General features: G+C 40.9%; 3 protein-coding genes across 6 annotated transcripts; 2 read left to right on the forward strand and 1 right to left on the reverse strand.

Moving 5' to 3' along the window:
- Positions 1-843: 843 nt before the first annotated feature.
- On the forward strand, positions 844-5,212 carry zgc:136493 (uncharacterized protein LOC692276 homolog). 3 transcript variants are annotated; one of them, XM_017421238.3, is made up of 8 exons: positions 844-946; positions 1,606-1,654; positions 1,750-1,871; positions 3,453-3,831; positions 3,915-4,086; positions 4,276-4,454; positions 4,540-4,636; positions 4,753-4,909. In XM_017421238.3, exons 3-8 carry the CDS (start codon positions 1,755-1,757, stop codon positions 4,907-4,909), a joined length of 1,101 nt encoding a protein of 366 aa, XP_017276727.1. In that variant the 5' UTR covers positions 844-946; positions 1,606-1,654; positions 1,750-1,754. The 3 variants fall into 3 exon arrangements, with proteins under 3 accessions (XP_017276727.1, XP_024862652.1, XP_017276736.1); XM_025006884.2 differs by having other exon boundaries at positions 1,606-1,871; positions 4,753-5,212; XM_017421247.3 differs by lacking the exons at positions 844-946; positions 1,606-1,654; positions 1,750-1,871 and adding an exon at positions 2,908-3,100.
- A 738-nt stretch (positions 5,213-5,950) lies between these two features.
- psmg2 (proteasome (prosome, macropain) assembly chaperone 2) lies at positions 5,951-11,062 on the forward strand. Its single transcript, XM_017421020.3, has 7 exons — positions 5,951-6,062; positions 7,240-7,411; positions 8,345-8,403; positions 8,537-8,655; positions 8,749-8,928; positions 9,999-10,119; positions 10,198-11,062. The coding sequence occupies exons 1-7, from the start codon at positions 6,006-6,008 to the stop codon at positions 10,279-10,281; spliced, it is 792 nt and encodes a 263-aa protein (XP_017276509.1). The 5' UTR covers positions 5,951-6,005; the 3' UTR covers positions 10,282-11,062.
- ptpn2b (protein tyrosine phosphatase non-receptor type 2b) lies at positions 10,805-23,224 on the reverse strand. 2 transcript variants are annotated; one of them, XM_017425483.3, is made up of 10 exons: positions 22,991-23,224; positions 21,799-21,889; positions 21,613-21,713; positions 19,146-19,244; positions 15,891-16,028; positions 15,255-15,464; positions 14,541-14,702; positions 13,678-13,889; positions 13,382-13,477; positions 10,805-11,559 (listed from the first exon to the last, which is right to left on the reverse strand). In XM_017425483.3, the coding sequence occupies exons 1-10, from the start codon at positions 23,075-23,077 to the stop codon at positions 11,538-11,540; spliced, it is 1,218 nt and encodes a 405-aa protein (XP_017280972.1). In that variant the 5' UTR covers positions 23,078-23,224; the 3' UTR covers positions 10,805-11,537. The 2 variants fall into 2 exon arrangements, with proteins under 2 accessions (XP_017280972.1, XP_017280979.1); XM_017425490.3 differs by having other exon boundaries at positions 13,377-13,477.
- Positions 23,225-23,941: the final 717 nt, after the last annotated feature.

The following is a 23,941-nucleotide window of genomic DNA, read 5'->3' on the forward strand; positions in this document are numbered from 1 at the left end:
TCATTTACAACCAAAACAGATCCTTCTCAGCATAACATGATCTAGGCCTTTTAATTTTGAAGTGAAATTAAATCGGATCAGCTTCAATAATAAGTAAAAAAAAACCTTCTCAGGACATCATTGCTCAAAAAGCATGTGAAAAAATCCCCTTAAAATTAGATCTGGAACAAAACCTAAAGCTGAGAGCAAAGATATAAGCTTCTATCTTTGAGTTATGGGGGAAATGTTAATTTGAGATGGTTAAAAAAATGCTGTTTTGCTGCTGTAGCTTCAGGCTGATTGCTGTCTCAGTCACAGGTTGATGTCTCAGTGCCAGCTGGTGGAGGCTTGAAAATCCCAGGAACTCAGGAAAATAAATAACTGAGGCTTATCCAGCAGCACTCAGCCACCTGTGGAGCCTGTTTCAGTTTAGGAATATTACAAATAATAACACTTTCCCTTCCCTTTTTTGCAGTCTGTTGTCAGTGTTGAGCTCACTGATTGGTCCCAGCTTCTCTTTGCAAACGCAGCTTGCAAGCAAAATCCCCTTAAATTTACTCCCTGTTTTTGTGAGGTTCAGATCTAATTTTTTCTTGTGTTTTTGTTTAATTGTCATGATGCTAAGATCTACTTTGCACTTTTCTTGCCAGGTTTCAACACTCACAAGCAAAAAACACATTAACTCCCTCTCTGAAAGGCTAACAGCTAGCTTAAAGGCTAGCTGTTAGCAACCTCCTAAAATAGATGATGACAGGTCCAAAAGAACCACGAACAGTAAAGTCCGAATGCTTCAGCTTGCGTACCGAAATTAAATTAATTAAAAAATAAGCCTCAAATACCGTATAACTTGCTTTTACTTTGAACCCGGCTTTTACTTTGAAAGTGCCCGCTACTTTCCGTTCTGACGGATTCTGCAACAAACGAAGATGCTACTAACTCCAAGAAATGTCCGCGAACTTCAAAAAAAGTAAGATTAATTAAGAAAGTAAAAGTTTTAGCAAGACGTGAGGTATTTATTTATATAAGTCTGTGAGTGTAGGGCTTGGTTGTGTTGAGAAAACGGATGGCTTTACTTTACTTTACTTTTCCCTGTCCGTAAATAATAGACTGCAGTTTCACTAAAGAAAAAAAAAATCCAAGCTGTGAAATCTCGCGAGATCTGACTGTGTTCAGGGCTCCTGTTGAGGACGACTCTCAGCTACTGCGGCGTCTAAAAGGTTGAGGTTGATTAGCTGTGGCGGCCATTTTGAACTGAGTCCACTCCAAGTGTTAATGAGTTTTAAAGGAGCAACAAATTATTAACTTTCTGTGAGTTTCAGTGACCTGTGTCGTAACAGACAGACACAGTTGACTTCAGTGGTTAATGGCAAAGTTTAGGGTGATAAAAATCACAGTTTGAGAGGATAAAAAAAGCAGATTTAACTACAATAAGGCAGGTGTACTGTCACTTTATGTGTATTTGTTGTCTCTGTTGACCTTTGAACCCTCAGCCTTCCTCCTGGCTGTATGTCAGAATGAGACACTTTTAGTTCAACTAACTAAAAACCTAAACCCCTTCAATCATCATCTGGGTCAGGTTAAAGTTTATTTAAGTGCATCTAATGGTTTCTTCTGTTTGTTCTCCAGGTCCAGCCGCTGTTAAAAACGCCGGATCGGCACCATGAACATCCAAAACGTTTGCTTTTTTCTTAAATTTAGGAGCAGGTGAGCCCCGTACGGTCAGTTTTCCTGTGTGACTTGAACCCTTGTTTGTTTGCCTTTGTACGCCAGTCAAAATGCGACACCTCGGCCTCGTCCGGCGTGTGACAAACATTTGGGCTGGAGCACCAACATCTGGACTTCTTGAAGTGAGAAACCTGCACAGATCGCTGCAGCGGCCGCGACAAATGAAGGTATTTGTCCCGTGTGCGCCGAGAGGGAGAACATTTAGAGGAAAACCCTTCCTTGTGTGTTTTTATGATAAGTCAGATATTTTATCTTGTTTTTTGTATTCCAGCTGAAATGTCCGAACGTTTGGCTGAAATCCAAAAACTTGACACAAAACAAAAATCTAACTTCATATTTATTTATTGTTTGACTTCTTTCATTCCCTGATTTCAATTTAAAACATCAGGAAATGAGTCCTTGTCCAAACAGATTCTCCTTTTTGTCTTTTTAACAACTTATATTTGCCCAAAATAAGCATTACGATGATTAAGAAAAGACAATAATTGTAATTTACGCAACTGAATACGTACATTTAAAACCAAAAAGGCCTGGAGTTAAACTAAACACTGGGTTGAACATTAATATTTAAACAAGTGGCCTTTTTTTGAACATGACCTGGAAAACTCCTCGCTCCTCTCATTTGCTCCGTCTTCCATTAACTGTCTTGTTGGAAATAAGAAACTCAGGTTAGTGTCCAATCTTCACGTCGGTTCATTCAGTTCTGAGGGAAAACACGGGAACGGAGTGATTTGGAAAGCTGTGACAGATGAATCAGGTCGAAGTTAACCTGCTGGTTGTTCACGTCGCTTCGCTTTAATAATCAGGACCAGTTCAAACGAACGCACACGGGCTCGGGCGATAATTAATCTGCTGTGAGGTAATGTGTGTGTATTTTAATACAAATGAATGAAAAATATCCTCACTAAACACCATTAGGTCAGCTGCAATGAAATGTTTTTTTTTTTAAATAAGCCATACAGCTGGGCTTTGATTCAGAAATCTTATTTACATTTGGACTTCAGCAAGTCAGAAAACTTTAATAAGATTCTGTGAATTGTGAAAACCTTAATATATTATCTTTACTCATTTATATTACTTTGTTTACTCTTATTATTTGTACTGATAGTAGTTGGGGGTGGAAGGTTTGGTAATATTAGTAGCAGTCCAAGTTGCTTCAGTCAAGCTCTTATTTTGAAATCCTGTACAGTCGTTGAGAAGCTCTTCCTGGTTCACTGGCAAAAACAGGAAGTTCCAACAAGAAACACTAAAGCGTACTCTCAAGGCCCAGTTTTGTGTTTTTCTTTAGTTTTACAAGTCTTGTTTTGTTGTTAATCACACTCAGGCCTCAGGTGGTTATTAGTTTAATCTCTAACAACAAAGATGATCTTGTGTGGATTCATTTAACCACAAACAGGTCAGAAATCAAGGTCACAGACAAATTTCTGTCCCCTAATAACAAATATTAAAACATCTATCAGTGCATTCCATATATATTACTAATGAGGAAACATTTGTTGCTTATTTGTGCTTAAATTAAATTATAAATATATGCAAATTAGCTCCTTGTGTGGATTGCCTTCCCTTTTCAGTGGTTTTAATGTTGTGGCTTATTGACGCGTTTCCTGTGTCTGAGGTTAGTCTGTCCAATAGGAAACACTCGGCTCATCGCGTGGTGTTTTATAATTTAGAGAACTCGTATTTCTGAGATTGAACAAAGGAGACAGACGGACTAAGTGGTTTTTTTTTTTATGATTTGTTTTAAACAGCTAATGGCGGACGACAAGCCGTGGGCTCTGATCTCAGAGGTGGGCAGGGAGGGTTACATCGAAGAGAGTGTCGACATTTTGAAGCGACACTTCCACATCGTCTGCCATAAAGATTTTCTGCAGAACCCCGCCCTGCACGGCCCCAAGATCCAGGCCGTGTTCATGTGGAACTGCTGCCCCGCCGCCGAGCCGTCGCTGCTGAAATCGCTGCCGTCACTGAAGGTGATCACCAACGGAGGAGTGGGCATCGACCACCTGGATGTGTCGCTCATCAACAGTTTTGGCGTGAAGGTGGCGAACACGCCCGGCGTTGTGAGCGACGCCACTGCCGACATCGCCATGGGTCTCCTTCTGGCATCGGCACGGAACATTGTTGAATGTAAGAGCGACGAAAAGCTTTTTCTGCCGACTTGAATAACATGAACATTGATCGGAGCGCTTTTGATTTGTCTCTTTGTTCAGATAACATGATAGCGGTCGACCCCAAGACCAACTACGTGCCACAAAACCTGATGGGAGTCGAAGTCACAGGTTCGACTCTGGGGATCATCGGAATGGGAGACATTGGTTACAAAATCGCACAGAGAAGCAAAGGCTTCAACATGAGGATCCTGTATCACAACAGAAACAGAAGGTAAAAGTAAGAAAAGGAAATGTCTGGATGGCAAAGTGTACAAAGAACCCTTCCCCCAACACACACACACACACACACACACACACACACATGGGCAACAACAGTATTGCTCTGCCTTCACTGCAGGGCGGTAAATCTTAAAAACAAGGCTGATTAAACGGTGGGCTTATTTCTCCTGGTGCTGCTCAGGAGTGCTGAAGATGAGCAGGCGGTGGGGGCGACGTACTGCAAGAACATGGACGACCTGCTGAAAGAGTCTGACTTTGTGGCGCTGGCGGTCAGCCTGACCTCCAAGACCACAGGTCTGATCGGCCGCAGGGAGCTGTCCGTCATGAAGCCCACAGCAACACTCGTCAACGTCAGCAGAGGTGTGTGCGGGTGTGGGTGGGGTGGGGTGGGGGGTGCCTGCGTTCCAGATCAGCTGTTTCACCCGTGGTGTTAAACTGTTTCCAGGTCTGGTTGTGGATCAGGACGCTTTAGTGGAAGCTCTGCGGTCCGGGACGATTCGAGCGGCAGCTCTGGATGTGACGCACCCCGAGCCTTTACCCAGGTAACCTCGCCCCGCTCCTCCTCTCCTCACCTCTCTCAACATGAAGTCTTGCAGCCGATTGTAAAACTCTAAAGCTCTGACAAAAGGGGCTGACACTTCCTGCTGGGTTTGTGCAGGGATCACCCTCTCCTCAGTCTCCCCAACGCGCTGATCACTCCCCACATCGGCACCAACACCTTCGCAACCACGATGAAGATGGTGGAGCGGATGGTGGAGAACGCCGTGGCGGCAGTGAAAGGTCTTCCTCTTCCCGACGAAGTCAAGTTAAAATGACACTGCGTGTCTTTACTGTTAACTTTGACACTTTTGTTTAACTGTTAGCTACAAAAATCAAACCCTTATTTGACTTTTTATGTTGCACTAACACCCTGTCCACAACTGAAAAAGTATTTGTGGTGGATAAAATATAAATAGCTTCTCTTATAAATAATTTTGTTTTTATGGACAATAAAACAATCATAAAATACCTGCAGTTGAATAAACCGTCCTTGCTGATTTCAGGTCAGTTTAACCTTTTTTTTTTAAATGTCTGACTTCATCTTTAAATCACGAGGAATTAAACCTTTAAAGAAGCAAGTCTGCGTTTGTCTTTTTATTTTGAACAATTTAATTATATTTCAGGGATGAAACACTGGTTAGTGTTTCCACAAGACCCAAACTATAGTTATTAAAACTTAGTTGATTTACTAAATACTAGTAATGATAATATGTTTACCCAGTGTTTGTTGAATGACAAATTTGATTATTAAATGATAAATTATGACAATTCTAGGTTCAGTTTCTCACTACAGGTGTAAATCTGTTGTTTCCTCTTAATTCAATAAATATTTGAAACTGAATTGTTGAATATTTTTATCAAATAACTGTGTCAAGATTTTACTTGTCTTTATTTTAGTTAGTCTTTTTTTAAAAGTCTTTATCTTTGACAAAAGTGTCTCTCTGTTCGTATTTTATGACTCTGTCGTCAATGAACGTTATAAATAAAGTTTAAAGGAGGAAAAAGGCTTCGCGGAGGTCCTGGTTACCCGTTAATGTGTCTGACAAGAATCCAAAGCCCTGCTAAATTAATTTCGGTATGCTTAAATAGTATACATAAACAGTCATATGAGTATAATACTACAAGTTCGAAGAGACATTTATTACTTTACATTTTGTATTTTAAAATTAAGTAACACTCTTACATTTTATTCAGGCAACACACAAGCGTCCTAAGAGAGGTCTTAACCAGTAATCAGCGCTAGAAGGTTCATAACTTAAGCAGGGATGAAAGTTTCAGTAAAACTTATTCAGAAATTTTAATTTTATTTAATATAGCTGTGTTCCTTCAGCGCAGCTGTTTTGTATAGTTTGTTCTCCGACTAACAGCACGATGTTCATCCCCTCACAAGACTCTCCGGTCTCTTTCAAAGGCTTCACCCTCGTCATGGTGAGTCTGTGCTTTCACTTGAACGGACAACATCCTGTCATGTGTTATAACTATATTTATTTTCCTTTATTTGTTAAGCTTCTCTAACACTGACCTATGAATAGCGGAGTCAAAATAAAACAAAAAACAAACAAACTCAAAATAAACCAGTGTTTTGCCCTCACAGAACCGACGTCTTAGTAAAGAACCAAGTTTAGGCCTTTTGGGTTGTCACATAAACATACAATTTATTCTCCTTTATTTAGTCCAGTTTACATAAAAAATCCCTGCATAACAACTTAACAAGGATAAAATTGTATCTTTGTTTCCTGCTAGGTGGTTCCCAAAGGCCGATTAAATAAAAACATATATTTTAATATGATGTGTAGTGCTTTTCTCTTTGGTTTTTGTTTTAAAAGACAAAGCTGGTGAAAGCCAAAATAATAATTCAGGCCCAAAATGTAGATCAACGACACCTGAAATGGATGTGCTTAACATTTAGGGGGAGAAATCCATCAATTTGAATTTGAATTAACATTTTCTAGGGGGGAAGCTTTTTTTTTTTTTTTTAACTGCTTTATTCTGAGATTTTGTCCATCAGGAAATACTTTGTAGTCTGATTGGGAAAATTCTTTTTTTTTTTTTTTAAATTGGTAAGGGTCCTAAGCACAATGCCAGTACAAATAAGACTAATTAGAAAAGCACTGAAATGTGCTGGCCTCTTCAGAGTTAACATCATCAAAGTTTGGGATCATTTGGACCAAAAAACAAATGAAAGACGAACAACGTCTTTGAATTGTGCTTCAGGAATCCTGATGTTTTTAAAGAGATCACAAAAGCCTGATCATTTATTAAAATCATAAACCAGACAAGCTGGTTACATTAACTGTAATTTATTCAAGAAAATAGCAGAAAAATATCCACTTACCTAAGGAAAAATAGAAATAATTTGCAGCGAACGTACTTTATAGTAGTTCTGCTTTAAAAAGGTAAATATTTCACAACAATAACTTTATCTAATGTAGTAAAAGTTTCAGATTTTAATAATAAAACATATTTAACATCACGTTTGAGAAGCTGTGGAAAGTACATTTTTTTTCCCCTTTTATTTGCACAAACCTGCTTCAGTATTAAATGTGCACTAAAAATAGTTGTCAGCTTTTTAACTTGTGTTCTCCGACCCCCCCCCCCCCNCCAGCCGGCAGTAGCTGTCGGTAACGTGGGCCAGCTGGCCGTCGACCTCGTCGTGTCCACCCTCAACATGAGCAGAGTGGGCTACGTTCACACAGACTGCCTCATCCCGATGGCCGGGAACAACCCGTACGTCAGCTGCAAACAGGACGCCGAGGAGCTCCACACTCCTGCAGAAGGTGACGTCTGACCGCAGGACGAGTTCGATGCAAACGGGTTTCGTCTTTCTCAGGGGCCTCTGTTGCTTTGACAATAAATACAGTAACAGGGAACAGAACCACAAAAGGAAAAGCTGATTAGTTTTCTGCAATATGTGAAGGTTTCTATGACTGAATGATGCTGTAAAAATGAGGAAAAACAAACCCCACATCAGTCAGTTTGCCTGTTATTTTACCTCCCAGCACTACAATGAGATCTTTTCTCTGAAATCCACCGAAAAATTAAACATTTGTAACACATTTACAGCAAGTTGCCAAGGGGAGCAAAACAAAACAGAGTTACTGGGATCAGGTGTGCTGCAAAAATATAGCAAGTTTTTCTGAGAACAATAACAATTTGATGTAAAAGCTTGTTTTGATAAATCCTAATATAAAATGTTAAAGAAAATGAAGGTGTCGGTCATTAAAGAAAGTTCTGGATGCAAATATATGCTTTATTAATTTACAGTCTTAATTTTCCATAAACGTGGTAAGGACCTCATAATTCAGTGGCAGAATTTTATCTTCCTTTCTTTATAGGAGTTTCGCTTCTTTATTTTATGCTAAAATGTAAAAATACTGATTAATGTCAGCAGTTGATTTGAATTCTGTAATTTCAGAATTAAACTAATTTCTAACATATAGTATCTGTATAAGACTTTAAAAAGTTGCATTATTTCATTTTTTAAATCCTTATTTCATCTTCAAGTAGGTTTTGCAGCTCTGGACAAATTTTATTTCATGGTAAAAAGGGTCAGAAAAGGCTCCTTTGATTGCTGAGAGATCTGGAGTTCAGTCTGTTTATTTTTTGGATAAACAGACTTTATCCTTCATTTTTTTTGCTCAGCAGTGACTCGTTTATCTCCGGTTGTTCTTTGTGATGAGAAGCTAACATGAAACGAATCTGTCATTCAGTTTACACGGCAGCAGAACTGAAGCTGGCAGTTCTTCAGATCAGAGCACCGATTATTCAGGTAAACCTTCAGCCGGCAGCACCGTACCTGCATTATGAAGATTAATGTTTTAATCCATGTTGTCTTAGTTGAGACAGTTTTTTTAATTATGTATGAAGACATTGAAGAGTTTGGACCGTTCTGTTCACTGCAGACGAAAGCCAAAAAGTTTCGTCAGCTGCTGGTTTCGTGGATTAAAGCCAGTGGCTTCTCCAGGACGGTGGTTCTCTCCAGCAGCCACGCCTACCAGAGAGACGACCAGCAGCTGCAGGGGTAAACGCGTGCTCTGACGCCGCCCGCGCGGTTTATAAGCTGTAGCCGTTTGCAGTCACTTTTTGAGAGCTGACGAACGATCGTGCTCCTCAGGACTCCTTTGAGGTACCTGCTGACGCCGTCCCTGCTGAAGGTGTGCAAAGACGCCCTGAAGGAGCTCGGCTGGAGGGAGATGGAGCTGCTGCCGGCCTTTCCTGGAGTGAAGGACGCAGACGCAGAACCGACGCTCTGCATCCCGGGAGGAGGCATCACCAAAGGACTTTACACGGACAGGTAGGCCGACTTTAAATCACCGAAAAGAAATCGGAAGAGGCTCCTGTGGTGGAGCAGCGTTGATGGCGGTGCCTCTGAACTGGCAAAGATTCTGGTTCCTGTTTCTAAAAGAGGGGGATGAGATGCTGGGGTCTAAATGTAGGAGGATCACACTTTTCAGCCTCTGTGAGATCGTTTATAAAATGCACATAGAGGAGAACAAACCGTCAGAAATAACTATTTGGTTTCGATCCGAGGACGTAAACCTGACTCGTGATTCTCTTTGTGTGAAGGTTTTCCAGTTCAGTAGGTTTAGAACTGCCTCCTTACTTCGTTTTTTTTTTTTGTAGACCGTGTATTCCTACCAGCTTCATCAGTCAGTGATGGAGAGGGTGCAGTTTGCAGCAGAGTGTGTTGAATTAAAGTAAATCCAAGTTTGAGGACCAGTTTGGCTCTCAGCTTGGGTTTTATTGCGTTGTGTGGAGAAGTTAAAGTATATTAAGATTCCTAAAGCCTGTGGTGATGAGCAGCGACAGAATTCAGAGTGCCAATACAAAAAGAGTCCTGAGAAATGAGCTTCAGATAAAGATTGTTTCTGCTGCTGCAGCTTCATCTGGATCTTTGGTGGGAAATTACATTTTATGGGGAAATTTACTTGAAGTTAAGGGTCAAATCAAGTTTTTGTTCAGTTTCATTATTTAACCAGGACAAATAAAAATAATTTCTTTAAAGAGTGCGCTGGGCAGCAGCAGCATATATTAGGACAAGTTCTAACAATTAAAACACACAGCCACCAAATCTGTGTTTTTATCAGTTGTAGTTGTAGCTCGGAGCTCATTTAGGTCAGTTTATAGAAATAAACTGGACAATGACTGGATTTAGGAAGTCTTAAAAGATCAATATCTGCAGTAAATCACTCATCAGATACATTAAAAATGTTTCCTTATTGTAGTTTTTCTTCAGAAGAGGCTTTGTCCAACATGACTCTGATATTCTTACAGCAGACACAGGAGATGGAAACATTCAGTGTATTTCTTTATTTTTTTTCCTTGAATCCGAGTCATTCTTGTTTTCTTCTCCTCGTGGTGCAGCTGTGCCGAGGATCTCCCGCTGGCTGTGCTGCTGCTCTTCTGCTCCGAAGGCGACAACATCCCAGACGCTTTCACGCTCGTCAATCATCTCAATGACTGGCTCCACCTGCTGGACGGCCCTGTAAGCACCACCGGTTTATTTTGTTTTCTCCCGTAAATCAACACATTTAAAAACATTTCTTTCTTTCTTTCTTTCTAGAGCCAAGAACCGAACAGCAATTGGAAGATCCCGACTTCCTGGAGCCTCCTGTTTGGAAGCGGCATCCCGCCCGCACTGTTCTGAATTCGCTTGTGAGAAATTCATACTGCTGCGTCAATGTTTTCCTGTTAAAAAGGTTGGATAATAGCCCCACAGTTCTCCTCCCTTTGTTTTATTTTGATGACACAAGTCCTTCCGGATTACGGCGTCCCAGCGTTTGAACGATTTCCAATAAAAGATAGTCATGAGAATCTGGTTTGCGTTTGTTTAAACTAATAAAAGCCTGATTCTGCTCTCGCTGGATCTGCCCTCCGCCCTTTTCAACTGAAAGCGTTTGGCCCGGAGCCATCGTGTGTTCCTGGCAGTCCCTCCTCCGAGTAATTCGATTCCCCTCCACAACTCGCCGTGTCATGACAGGACGGCTCTCCGGCCTGGCTGCCAAGTTCGTGGCTTTCCCGTCCGTTTCTGCGTCGGCACGGTTATGGGAAAGGAATGTCCTGCCGGCGTTTGTCAGGAGGAAACCCGGTGCAGTAACAGGAACGTCCCGGAAACACGACATCTCGGTGTTTTTCCACGTGTAACAGAAAAGCAAAGACGGCTCTGTGCGTAAACTAAGTGATGCCAGTTTTATTTCAAGGTTACACTCTGAAAAACTTTTAAGACAAGTTCATTTCAAAAGGAGAAAAGCCGTGAGTTTTCTGTCGTATACAGATCTGTAACAAGCTCTTTATTTTTACAAGCAAAAATACCTTTAATACACATCTTTTTTTGTTTTAAAAAAAGAAGACTATGTACATCGTGGAAACATTTCCTGCCACCATATTACTCATGGGTGTGGGGCAGTATTTGTCAATATACAAACCCTTTATCACCTGAAAAAACTTCAAGTAGTTTCTTATAAAAAATAGATTTTTTTTGTAATTATTATTATTTTCTCTCTAAAGAAAAAAAAATGTTTTTCCAAAAATACATTTATGAACAGCATTAGAAATTGGCAATGCATAGCCCCTATTTTCAGTCTTGTAATAAACAGGAGGGAGAGGAAAAAAAACAAACCAAAATAAAAACAATATTTACTGATTGAGCAGAAAGAGGAGGCGGCTGGGTGTGGTTTGAGGTGCTTGGTTTGTCGTCAGAGAATGTCAGGAGTTGCTGCTGTAAACGGTTCGGAAAGAGCCGAGAGAGCCGAGGGTCGATGAGGTCTGCGTTCCTGAATATATTACCGGACTGGACCAAAAATAAAAACCAAGTAAAAAAAACAAACAAACAGAAACTGTCGAGGAGGAAGAGCACAGAGGCTGGGAACGGGAGGAGCTGGAGTTCCCTGCAGGTGGAGCCGGTCAGCAGTCGCTGGTTTTCGTCCTGTCGAGACACAAACCCCCCCACCCGAGTCAGCACGGCGACAAAAAATCAAGTCAGGTTCCCTTAGACTTCATGTCGGTCGGGTTATTTACGAGGCTAAAGCAGCAATTTAAAAACAACACGTCGCTCCGCCTACAGGGTCTTTGAAACAAACTTGTTTAATGCGGTTTACTTCAGCTGCAGTTTGTAAAAATGTTGAAACAAATTATAAGTCAAATGATTATTTTTGAACATTTGCTCATTATTCAGGGTTTCTGCTGCTTCCAGTCAGTAAAGTTTCAAACCTTTTAAAGTCCATCATGATTCAAATTCAAGACCAGCACGAGTTACTAACATTTATTCCAAAATAACAAACTTTTATCGTTCGTATTTGATCCAAAACTAAAACGAAGTAGTTTCAGGAGCAGAGAACCGGACTGATCAGAGAGGAAGACCGTAGTTGTTTACAGTGTAATAATAATAATAATAAGACGGAACTACAAAAGTTGGTGGAAGAAGCAATGAATGAACAAACGTTCACGTTTAATTTGGGTTTAAATGTACTTTAAGATCTAAATTAGAACATCTGACGTATTTAAACCTTCTTAAACCCTAAAGTTTGGATTATTAAGCTCAGGTTTTTTTTTTGTTTTTTTTTAAACCCTCCAGAAACTCTGATACTTCTGCAGTCAGGAGCCATTAATGGACCGAGCTTCAAACGTCTGTATAAAAATGTGACCATGCAGCCGTTCATTACTGACTGATCCATCCATCAAATAAGAACTTTCAGCTGAAGATGTGAAAAACCGGACGTGGCTGCGCGCTTTGACAAGTCGTTGGGCCAAACCAAGAAACAAAAACCCCATAAATCTGATTAAAAAAAAAAACAAACTCTAGATGCTAGTCGCACGCTCATGAAGCGGGGTTAGCAGCAAACCAGACCGACATGCAGCAGAAAGACAAGAAGCCACCCGTCATTCAGAAGTGACTCGTTTTAAAGAAACTCCGTTTTAGATCTTAAATTCTTCGTTTCATCGCTCGCCGACAACATCACTGAGCGTTTACGTCCAGGGCAGCGAGACTCTGAAACACACGCCTGCAGCTTCGAAACTAGAATATATTCACTGCTTTGCTCCATTAATGCTCGGCCTGACATTGCAGAGTTTCAGCACTTTTCTTCAAATCAACCCCACACACACACACACACACACACACACACACACACCATGCCAAAAGTGCAGCCAAAGTAACCACAACTTCAAACTGCTGAGCCAAGCAAACAAAGGTGTAAAACCTCAACAGAAACACACACACACACACACTCACACACCTCCAAGTACACAAGTGGGCGCTTCTTTTTTTTTTTCTTTTCTGGTATAAAGAGAGTTGGGGAAGCTTCCTCCTCTAAGCGTGTTCTCCGTGGTGGATGCCGTCTCAGAGGGAGGGAGGGAGGGAGGATGCCTCCCCCCGCTGCCGGACGGGCCGGCTCCCGTCACGTGCAGCAAACACACCGCAAGCTGTCCAGGAAAACCACAACAGCAAGAGAGTGACACCCCCGTCAGAAGTGAGGCGCTTTGGGCCGCGTTACTGGAACGACACTGACATGTGACACAAACACACGACGGCTTCTCAGAAGTGACTGAGAGGGGCTCGGTTCACCTTTAATTAGAGGAAATTAAAAGAAATATTCCTGAAACGTTGTTTTTATAAGTTCTCCGCATTAGTCTCTCTGTGCTGCAGATGATGGAGAGGATCTCTGAGTTGTGAATTAAAACAAGTGCTGACCTCACGCTGCACTTCTCTTTTGTTGCTTCGTGAGAAATAAGAAGTGGGTTTACCTCACCTCTTTCTCTTTCTCTCCAAATCATTTGACCTGGACTTGCTTTGGGGGGTCTTAGTCGTCCCAGATATGGAGATGTTGTCTTCTCTGCGTCGTTTGCTGCATTAAAAAAATGTTTTAATTTCATTAAATATCGGACTTTAACAAACATTTGCACAACTATAATGGTTTGTGAGCAATGAAGGATTACTGATTAATGTTAAACTACTTGATCAGGTTTGTTGAATCAACAGCTGATCACTGCTGACTTATTTAGAGAATCTGAGCTGAGGAGGACTGGTGTGTTTGTTTGGACTGACTTTGTTGTGCTGCCATCCAGCTCCTGCTCCTTGCAGGAAGACGGTGAAGGGACTTTGCCGTCCTGTCTGTGTTCTCCTCCCTCCTCCTGCTGCTGCTGACCTCCTTTTTGGCTGCCGTTGTATCGCTCAGGACACCGGGCCTGAGGCTGGGCCGACGGCGGAGACTCTGAAGTTGGTTCCTGATCTTCTTTGGATAATTCTCGCCACTGGTTCTACGGGAGGGAGACGCACGATACAGGGAGAGAAAGACGTTAATATCCAGTCTGTTTGAACCTTCATTTAAAAAATATATCACAGAAAACATGACAGGATTATTTCAGATGTTGCTCAGATATAAAGAGCTCAGGTTTAACTAAAGAAAGTAAAGTTATCTTTTCTCCTAAGTAATTTTAGACAATTTACTTTATAAAAAGACATTTATCTGTAGATTTAAATTGTTATCAGATGAAACAACTTCCACCAGAAAAGCAGAACTAAATGTCACAAGCTTTACAATGAATACAAAAACACAAGTGGAAAGGAAAGAGTGCAGTGAATGAAACAAGCTGTACGCTGAAGGTCTTCCATAGTGAAGGTTTTTAAGTGTTCAAGATGAGTTTTTCTGGACTGGATTTGGACGGGACACACAAATAAACGTCCTTTAGTGTTAATGATGTGTGATTCCAAGAACTGAAGCATCGAGAACTGGGAAGAAACTGGGAATTTAAATTTTTTTTAAAACTCGAGCGACTTCGGGAGAGCTGGAAAGTCTGTCCCGGTTCAGATAGATTTCCGAGACTCGGCGCCCAGCCCTAGCCATCACGTTGCAACGGCGGACAGACCATGAGTGACGGACTTGGTTATGGTGCGTGCGTTACTGCTACCTGTACAGAGGAGTCTCCCATGATGCACTTGGCTCCTTCGAGGACAGCCATGTAAGAGAAGCGCAGCTGGTCGGGGGTCTGGATCAGACCCATGCGGTACTTCCTCATCTTGAGCAGGATGCTTTTAATGTCCACCGATGACGAGTCTTTCCTTTTGTCCATCTGGAAAAGAAAGAAAAACAACCCGACTCACCACACGAGGAAGACAGGGGGGTTGTTTTTGTGTTTCCTCATGTTGTTAATGCAGAGGAACACTGCCGTGCAGATGGTTTTTTCATTTCACTTCTTTGTTTTGAAATAAAGAAATTTAAACCAAAGTTATATAAAGTCTTATTCAATATAAATGTGTGGTTGCTGTCTGCAAGCAAAGCTAACAAATACAGCTCCTTTCCAATATTTCAAGTCTACGTATTCAAAGGAACCAGCTGCGACACAAACGATGTAGAATTATTATTTATATTGTTTCACATTGTTGTCATTCTAAAGCACAATTAAATGTGTTGCTACATTTCCACACAAAGCTGCTGGAATAATCATCATGAATCGTTTTAGCTTGTAGTGCACGTTGCATTAAAATGTCAACTAATACGACGATAAAGGTTTGTTTTTCTCGTGCATTTAGACACTCGAGTCAAATATATTTAAAGGAATATATTAGATTACACCAAGGCACTGAAGGAGGCAGTCCAGACGTACAACCCGAGGAGCACTTACGAGTACAAGGCACGTGTCGACTAAAGAAAACGTCCCTGAGCGTCCGATTCCCGCGCTGCAGTGCACCACGGCCGGCCCGTGATCCGCTCCCAGCGCTCCAGACTCCCGCACTTTAAAGAGAAAGTTCAGGAAGGACGCCGGGGATTCGGGAACGCCGAAGTCGGGCCACGTGGTGTAATGAAAGTGGTAGATCTCTCTCTTCTCCCCCGTCTGTGAAGGACGACAAACATGACCACGTTAGCGGCAGAGAACTTACCAGCTTCCTGTTTATTTGCATTGTTTGTCAGTGGTGATTTTTTTTATATCAGTAGGTGTGAGGTTACTGAAGGGTATTGCCAGCCGGGTTTAACCACTGAACTGAATATTTCAGCAACAGGTTTCAGTTTCTGTTTAATAAATAAACCAAAATCTAAGAAGGAAGAGAAAAAGGGGAAAAACACCAATCAAGACGTGTATGAACTTGATCTAATGCTTGTTTTTATAATCACTTTCACACTGAGCAATATTGTCACATATTTGTGCAGCTGGAATAAAAAAAAAAAAGTGGGTAACATATCATAAAAATATTAGACGGAGCTGCTGAAAGCACCGCCGTGGATCCTGGGATGATTTTATAAAAGATAAAGTTGTGCCTACGTTAAGATTCTGCAGCTCCAGCACTCGGGTGGTGTAGTAAGACTTTGTGTCCTCTGACAACAACGTGACCAAGAAACGCGTGTCTCGAAGAGCCATTTCCCTCTCTTCCGCTGTGGGCCAGTACTGGGCACACTTTTCCTGTCACAGGAGAAGAAAAGACACAAAGCAGAAACACAATCCAAGAGAAAGTGAGCGTCTGACCAAGACATTTATCTCAGGAACTGCAGATGCTGAGCGACAACAAGCAGGAGGGCAATCTGATCCCCGGCGTGGGAGAGGGAGGTTATAAATCATGTAGTCAGGACATATGATTGCACTTATCTGCCCATAATCAAAAATAAAACAGCTTTGACAGAAAGTGTTTTGATGTGCTACAGGTACAATCCTTTTTAAATTATTAATTAGTATTCTCCATAAAAAGACGACGACGTGAACTACTCAGGCTAATTCTATCAAATAAACACACAAGAAAGTCTTCTTGTTTATTGTGGGCAAGTCGGACACGTTTCAGATCGAAGCTGTTAGAGGAAATCGAGCTCACAGGTGTGAAAATATGATCTATCCAGGATAAGCCAAAGAAAAGATACGTAATCAGCTACGCAAATATTTCTTAAAAAAAGGGGTTCTAGGTTAAGAAACATGTCTGAGGAAGAAAGGGAACTAAAAACACGTCACTCACACTTGTGCTCTCAGTCTCCGGGAAGGGCTTAGAGTTGAAACGTGTAGTCGTGTCCGAGATAAATGAGATAAATTATTCCCTTCTAAAGCCTGCACCCACACCGATCAACTACAAAGCTACAAAGATGGCCGACGTGAAGGACTCTCTCTCAGTTCAACATTTTCTCCGGGAGCTTTTCATCTCCTGTTCCGAGAAAACAGTCAGCGAGTGAATCTCATGACCCAGCAAGATCCACTCCAGCTGCTTTACTGAGAAAGGGAGAGAGAGGTCACAGCTGCGTTCGAGTGTTTAATCTGCACATCACAGGATCGCTGGAGTTACGACGGCTGAGTTTTATCAAATAGGAGTGAGATAACGTCCATAAGGACACTATTAAACCTGTAAATAAACCATTCTTCATCTAGACTAAAAGAGCTTTTAAAGAGACGCGTTGATATTTCAGTACGAATCTGAGTTTCTGGAAAAGGTTGGCGTTAGGTAGTGCGGTGACTGCTGGATTCTGTGGGTAAGTAAAGTTAGAGAAACACCCTTCAGCCGTCTCTAAACTGCTTCTTCTTCGGACCACGTCGTGATCATGGTCGCAGTGAAGCGGCTCGGTAGCGATGATGGACAAAACGCGGAACGAGAAATACGAGGTGGTGAGCAGAATCTGATCCCGGCTGAAAACCATCACGCTCCATAAACAAGAGTTAACAAGTTTTTACAGTTTCAGCAGTGCTTAGCTATGATTTCAGTGGCATACAGTGGTGTGAAAAAGTGTTTGCCCCCTTCCTCATTTCCTGTTTTTTTGCATGTTTGTCACACTTAAGTGTTTCGGAACATCAAACCAATTTAAACAATAGTCAAGGACAACACAAGTAAACACAAAATGCAATTTGTAAATGAAGGCGTTTATTATTAAAGGAGAAAAAAAATCCAAACCATCATGGCCCTATGTGAAAAAGTGATTGCCCCCTAAACCTAATAACTGGTTGGGCCACCCTTAGCAGCAACAACTGCAACCAAGCGTTTGCGATAACTTGCAATGAGTCTTTTACAGCGTTCTGGAGGAATTTTGGCCCACTCATCTTTGCAGAATTGTTCTAATTCAGTTACATTAGAGGGTTTTCGAGCATGAACGGCCTTTTTAAGGTCATACCACAACATCTCAATAGGATTCAGGTCAGGACTTTGGCTAGGCCACTCCAAAGTCTTCATTTTGTTTTTCTTCAGCCATTCAGTGGTGGACTTGCTGGTGTGTTTAGGATCATTGTCCTGCTGCAGAACCCAAGTTCGTTTCAGCTTGAGTTCACGAACAGATGGTCGGACATTCTCCTTCAGGATCTTTTGGTAGACAGCAGAATTCATAGTTCCATTTATCACAGCAAGTCTTCCAGGTCCTGACGCAGCAAAACAGCCCCAGACCATCACACTGCCACCACCATATTTTACTGTTGGTATAATGTTCTTTTTCTGAAATGCAGTGTTCCTTTTACGCCAGATGTAATGGGACACACACCTTCCAAAGAGTTCCACTTTTGTCTCATCGGTCCACAGAATGTTTTCCCAAAAGTCTTGGGGATCATCAAGATGTGTTTTGGAAAAATTGAGACGAGCTTTAATGTTCTTTTTGCTCAGCAGTGGTTTTCTTCTTGGAACTCTGCCATGCAGGCCATTTTTGCCCAGTCTTTTTCTGATGGTGGAGTCATGAACACTGACCTTAACTGAGGCAAGTGAGGCCTGCAGTTCTTTGGACGTTGTTGTGGGGTCTTTTGTGACCTCTTGGATGAGTCGTCGCTGCGCTCTTGGGGTAATTTTGGGCGGGCGGCCACTCCTGGGAAGGTTCACCACTGTTCCATGTCTTCGCCATTTGTGGATAATGGCTCTCACTGTGGTTCGCTGGATTCCCAAAGCTTTGGAAATGGCTTTATAACCCTTTCCAGAATGATAGATCTTAATTACTTTCTTTCTCAATTGTTCCTGAATTTCTTTGGATCTCGGCATGATGTGTAGCTTTTAAGGATCTTTTGGTGGACTTTACTGTGTCAGGCAGCTCCTATTTAAGTGATGTCTTGATTGACAACAGGTGTGGCAATAATCAGGCCTGGGTGTGGCTAGAGAAATTGAACTCAGGTGTTAAAAACCACAGTTATAGTATATTTTAACAAGGGGGGCAATCACTTTTTCACACAGGGCCATGATGGTTTGGATTTTTTTTCTCCTTTAATAATAAACGCCTTCATTTACAAATTGCATTTTGTGTTTACTTGTGTTGTCCTTGACTATTATTTAAATTGGTTTGATGTTCCGAAACACTTAAGTGTGACAAACATGCAAAAAAACAGGAAATGTGGAAGGGGGCAAACACTTTTTCACACCACTGTATAAGGGTTCGGCTGATTGGACTGCGGGCTTTTTTGTTTTTTGGTGGTTTGCTTCACTGCAGAAATTTTGTTTTTGATGAGCAGCATCAGCTCAGAGGCTGCCCTCAAACTCTGCACCTGTGCTCTGTGGTTATCTGTACTTCCTCCGGCGTCCTCATTAATCCACTTCATCCTGTTATTTCTGCTGTCGAACGGGTTTTAATGTGTACTTACCGACCCTTTCTCTATGACCCTGTTAAGCATGATGACCGCCTTCGTCTTCTGCTCCCAGATCATAAGCCAGAAGTGGCCACAGGTGTTCCTCAGAGGGCCCTGAGGACAACATCCGAACAAACACAGCGATCATGCGTTAAATGGATGAAAGAGGAGCCTGCGAGGAGAAGGGAGAGCTAATCGAAGCAGAATCAGTGCAAATCTTGCTGCAAGGAGCAACGCTACTGAACGCGCTGGATAAATTAGTTTAACGACATTTAGCAGCTGGTCTCGGTTCTCTGAAGGATCTTACTGGAAGGTCACAGGCAGCTTCAGAAAACCGATGAGACGAAGATCTTCAAATATCAAAATGTCATTTCCAGTACAAACAAACAAAAAAACAATCATTATTACAACTAAAATGTGGCAGAAAACCAAACTGCTCTCTACACTCCTCATCGCCGTTATTGGTCTCTGAAACACCTTAACGAACCACAAATGACTCAACTCTGAAGAACCAAAGCACACGACGGTAAAAACAACTTTAAAACAACCACCAGACTGCGGCTCAAGACGAGTGGAGGCTGTTCAGAACTGAAAACACGCTGCAGACGTTTAGGATAGTTACAGATAGTCTCAGATTATGAACATGCTCGATACATGACTTTTGAATTACTTTGAAAGGCTAAAAAAAAAAGTGTTGATCTTATAAAGCTAAACTGAGTAACTTAAGGGTTTAAATTAGTGAGCTGGTATCCGGTGAGAAATACTCGTTAACATTTAGTGAAAAATGGGGCAGAGTCTCAGTTTCTGTCCTGAAAATGTCACCTGTGTAAGATCATAAAATCATCGTTCTTATGGCTTTTGTTTAAGAACTAATGCTGATAACTTTTGTTTTTCGTTTGAATTTTTACTAACCTTAAATTTAAGGTCCTGAATATTAGTTACACAAGTCTGATAAATCAACAATGACATGAAATGTAATAAAACAACAAGAATGAAACTATAATCAGTGATCAGACTGGATGTATATGTAAGATTATTATGACCTTAAATTAAAGACAACTTATCTGGACCTTTTTATTTATTATCCATGGGTTTTCTACAGATGAAATTATTAGCATCGTGTGTTTCTTCATCCCGTCACCATGTGAGGCGTTACAGTCGTGTGAATAAAAGGTGTGAGTGGTGAGGAAACTGACGGGAAAAGGATGTCAGAGGTGACCGGGCCAAAAGCCAACACCCCCGTTTCATCAGCCTTTCCAGTTTAATACGAACGGATTCATTTACGTTTTTATTCACAGCGTGTTAGTTAGCGTCTTCCACCGACCGAGAGCATACATCCTGTAAGACTGTTAATTTCTTTAGCGTTATCGTCAAAATCCACAGTTATTTTCTTCAGTGATGAGTTAGTTTTTATCATAATTAAAGGATTCAGGCAGTTATTAATCTGTCACTATTTATTCTGGGTGCTTCCATTTGCCTTTCATTTTACTGCTGCCACACTGGAATTTCCCCACTGAGGCACAAATAAAGGATTACTTCTTTGTCACTATGACACACACACACGCAACTCAAAACATTAAAGTTTCCTTTTCTTTAAATGAAAAGTTAATTTAGTGGAACATCTTATAACACATAGTTGTCAACCTTGTATACTTAAATTGTTGTTTTTTTTTTATTTTATCCCAAATATTTAATTTAAGTTTAGTCAACTAACATCAAATTAACTAACTTGTCTAATCTAGACCCACATAAAACCAATGTTTATGTTTTTATCATTGTCGCCTTTCGGCAGTGATGGACCATAATGTTTTTGCCCGTACGCGTGTGTGTGTGCTCATGTGTCTGTCTCATGATGTCTCTCACGAACCACAGTAGGATTTTTAATTAAACTTTCAGAGACTAATCGCTGAATCTACATCTAAAAATGTTTAATTTTTGGAGCCAACTCGATTTACGATGGCCGCCAAAGACTACTGACCTTAGAAAAACACACAAAAAAGGCTAGAATTCAGTTAATTTTACAGATATTGAGCTAAAATTTTATGCAGTTCTAGCCGATAGGCATTCACGACGCATACCCTGAGCGTGACGTGATATCGCATGAGAGCGCACATTTAGTGCTCAGGCCTTTCAGACAACAGCCACATACTTTATAAACCCTTGGCATATTCAATAAATGGCTGTTTCATACATTTTTATAAGCACACACACAAACACACACTCACAGATAAATGCCAGCAATATAGAGAAGTAGAAAGAAAATATGCAAATCTGCTTGCTGCTGAAGCATACTGAGCTGTGACGGAGGATGGCCGTATACTGGCAGAGTTTAATAAAAGAAAGAGTCTCACATTATGTTCAGATTTTATATTTTCTTCTTGTTTTATAGTAAGAGTCCTATTTCCAGTAATAAACAATGCTGTCACCACATAACCAGAGACTAAGTTAACTGTCACTAAAGGAGTAAAGTGCCTGGACTTGCCTGAGTCAATATGTAACTTCTCTGGGCTTCTTCCATCACCACCAGACTCGCGTTGATGTAGTCGTTCTCCGTGTTCTCCAGCTTCACTCGACTGTGATCGACTGCAGGGAACATGAGGCAGAACGTTATTTAGGAACGGCTCATAGTAGTTAAGAAATTCGAACTCTCGCAAAGATGTTTACTCACACGGGCTGACGTCTCTGTATCTGTTTCGGTTGCGATTCTCTGGGTACTTCGCCACTTTGTAGGCGCACTCGTGGGACTGATTTCTGATTTCCTGGACAGGATGGGAAGAATGGAAAAATGCACTTAAGGACAAAAGGTTGGGAACAACGCTTGCTCAACCCGGCTGCAACCAAAACACAAAATCCAAGAGGAAGAAGAACAACATTATTAAAATACTAAATTATTCAAAACTTTTATGAGCAACAAGTTCAACTTATTTAAATGAAGGATGCAATCCAAATATTATGTTGCTATATTTTGCTCTTCTTAATCCGAGCTTAACCTGATTATTTTTAAACAGAAAACAGGAAACAACTCAAACATGAGCAGTGTTTGTCAGCAATCTTTTTGTCCCAGATTGAATGAGCTGTCACCAAACAAAAGCCAGCTTCTAATAATTACCGTAACAAGTTTCGGAAAAGTCTATGAACATATTTGAAAGGCAGCTTTTGTATGTTTGATGAGTTCTTCTATGCTTCATCCTACACTTCTAGTTTTTAGTCAGTCACTGATCTTCCTGTAAAATTTCTGTCTTTGAAAGGACTCCTGGTTATGTTTTCTATGTTCATATCCTTCAGCCAAGCTCCAGTCGTACAGATATCACAGTAACAAGTTCAGAAAAGTTCCCAGACTGATTAGTAAACAGATGAATACCATATGAATTACAAGAAAACGATGTTTGGGACCGAACAGGATACAGCTATTTTGCTTGTTTTAATTTTTTTCCACAAGAGGATATGCTAAACGACTTGAACTCTGCAAATCAAATAAATTAAAACAATCAGGTAATCAACTACTAGGGTCCGATAATAGCAGTAACAACTTTTACCCAGTGCGCATAGCATTATACAAGTACTAATAGTAAATTCCTGTAACAGGTGAGATATAAACTAACAAAGCACAGCTAGCTAAAACCATAAGCACAAGCTTTTAATCTGTGTTTAAACTCAAGAGCTGTGAGATGAACATAAAACTGCGTTACTGTGAGCATTGCGACATAGTAAACACAAAGAGGTCAACACTGAAAACAAACAAAAAAGACGAGTAACTCGGGCAATAAACTAATTAGGACGGGGCGCTAACCTGCTAAATAAAATGCCCGCTCTAATTACAAACCGTGTTAGCTTCATGCTAACTATGCTAACAGACTTACGGAGTACAGTTTCTGCCACCGGCCTTCCGAGTCCATTTCTTCAAACTCCTGGTCCATTTTCTCTGTGGCAGCGCCTGTCTGTTCCATCTAGGGATAGGTTCGGTAGGGTTCTGACAATCTAACTCATTACTTTTCCCTGGTTTGACAAGTTTTTAGTCAGACTTTTCGCCGAGCTCCTGCCGAATGTTTGTCCGTTATGTGGTGCAGTTGTCATTCCGAAAAGAGGCCAGTGCGCATGCGCCTCTGGTGGCGCATGCGCAACTCTTCCAGTAGCTCTCAAAACGCAGCCAAAATAGTCTGGGAGCATAAAAAACTACAACACCTATCCCTTACACGGCACCAAAACATTATTTTATAACTATATTTATAATTAGAAAAAAAAAAAACATGCAGGAAAACTATGTTGAAAAATAAATTATAAATTAGATGGAAAATGTCTAGAAAGAGAAATAATATTTTTAAAAAATGAAAGAAAGACTCATAGAAATAAACACATATTGACTATTTATTAAATTAAGGATCGACTGCTACAGCATTTTGGTTATTTGTTTGTTTGTTTATTTATTTTACCTCCATACCCCGATAGGAAAGTTCATCTCTAAAGCCTTATATTAGTCTTGACAGATTTTAATTAACATATTAAATACACATAGGGCGCACAACAATATAGGAACATAAAAAAACAGGTTGAAGCCAATAGCTTTTACTTACTAAAAATGGAAGGTAAAAGTGAAAGTCTACTTTGATTTTAAAGCCCTGGAAGGAAAGTAGTCACAGAGACGTTTAATCAGTTTTCCTAAAAATTAACCATTATATTTTAGGGTTAAGACTTTGGTGTTGTGGGCATATTACCAGAGTTATGTTCAGGTTTATGATAGGAGGAACTGTAGATAAAAAGTAAAATTAGTTGAATAGGGAAACTGTTCTCGTCTGTGGCCAATAGAGGGCTTT

This window comes from Kryptolebias marmoratus, linkage group LG5, assembly GCF_001649575.2.
Source record: "Kryptolebias marmoratus isolate JLee-2015 linkage group LG5, ASM164957v2, whole genome shotgun sequence".
Taxonomy (NCBI): domain Eukaryota; kingdom Metazoa; phylum Chordata; class Actinopteri; order Cyprinodontiformes; family Rivulidae; genus Kryptolebias; species Kryptolebias marmoratus.

What these genes read in the sequence shown, in the direction of transcription:
- ptpn2b (XM_017425483.3), bottom strand. Translation starts at nt 23,077, where the DNA reads ATGGAACAGACAGGCGCTGCCACAGAGAAAATGGACCAGGAGTTTGAA. An exon ending in GGGTCATAGAGAAAGGGTCG is followed by an intron (nt 16,029 to 19,145) that starts GTAAGTACACAT and finishes CTCCTGTGACAG; the next exon opens with GAAAAGTGTGCCCAGTACTG. An exon ending in CTGGATGGCAGCACAACAAA is followed by an intron (nt 13,478 to 13,677) that starts GTCAGTCCAAAC and finishes TTTTTAATGCAG; the next exon opens with CAAACGACGCAGAGAAGACA.
- psmg2 (XM_017421020.3), top strand. Translation starts at nt 6,006, where the DNA reads ATGTTCATCCCCTCACAAGACTCTCCGGTCTCTTTCAAAGGCTTCACC. An exon ending in TCAGAGCACCGATTATTCAG is followed by an intron (nt 8,404 to 8,536) that starts GTAAACCTTCAG and finishes TGTTCACTGCAG; the next exon opens with ACGAAAGCCAAAAAGTTTCG. An exon ending in AAAGGACTTTACACGGACAG is followed by an intron (nt 8,929 to 9,998) that starts GTAGGCCGACTT and finishes CTCGTGGTGCAG; the next exon opens with CTGTGCCGAGGATCTCCCGC.
- zgc:136493 (XM_025006884.2), top strand. Translation starts at nt 1,755, where the DNA reads ATGCGACACCTCGGCCTCGTCCGGCGTGTGACAAACATTTGGGCTGGA. An exon ending in GGCACGGAACATTGTTGAAT is followed by an intron (nt 3,832 to 3,914) that starts GTAAGAGCGACG and finishes CTCTTTGTTCAG; the next exon opens with ATAACATGATAGCGGTCGAC. An exon ending in CACCCCGAGCCTTTACCCAG is followed by an intron (nt 4,637 to 4,752) that starts GTAACCTCGCCC and finishes GGGTTTGTGCAG; the next exon opens with GGATCACCCTCTCCTCAGTC.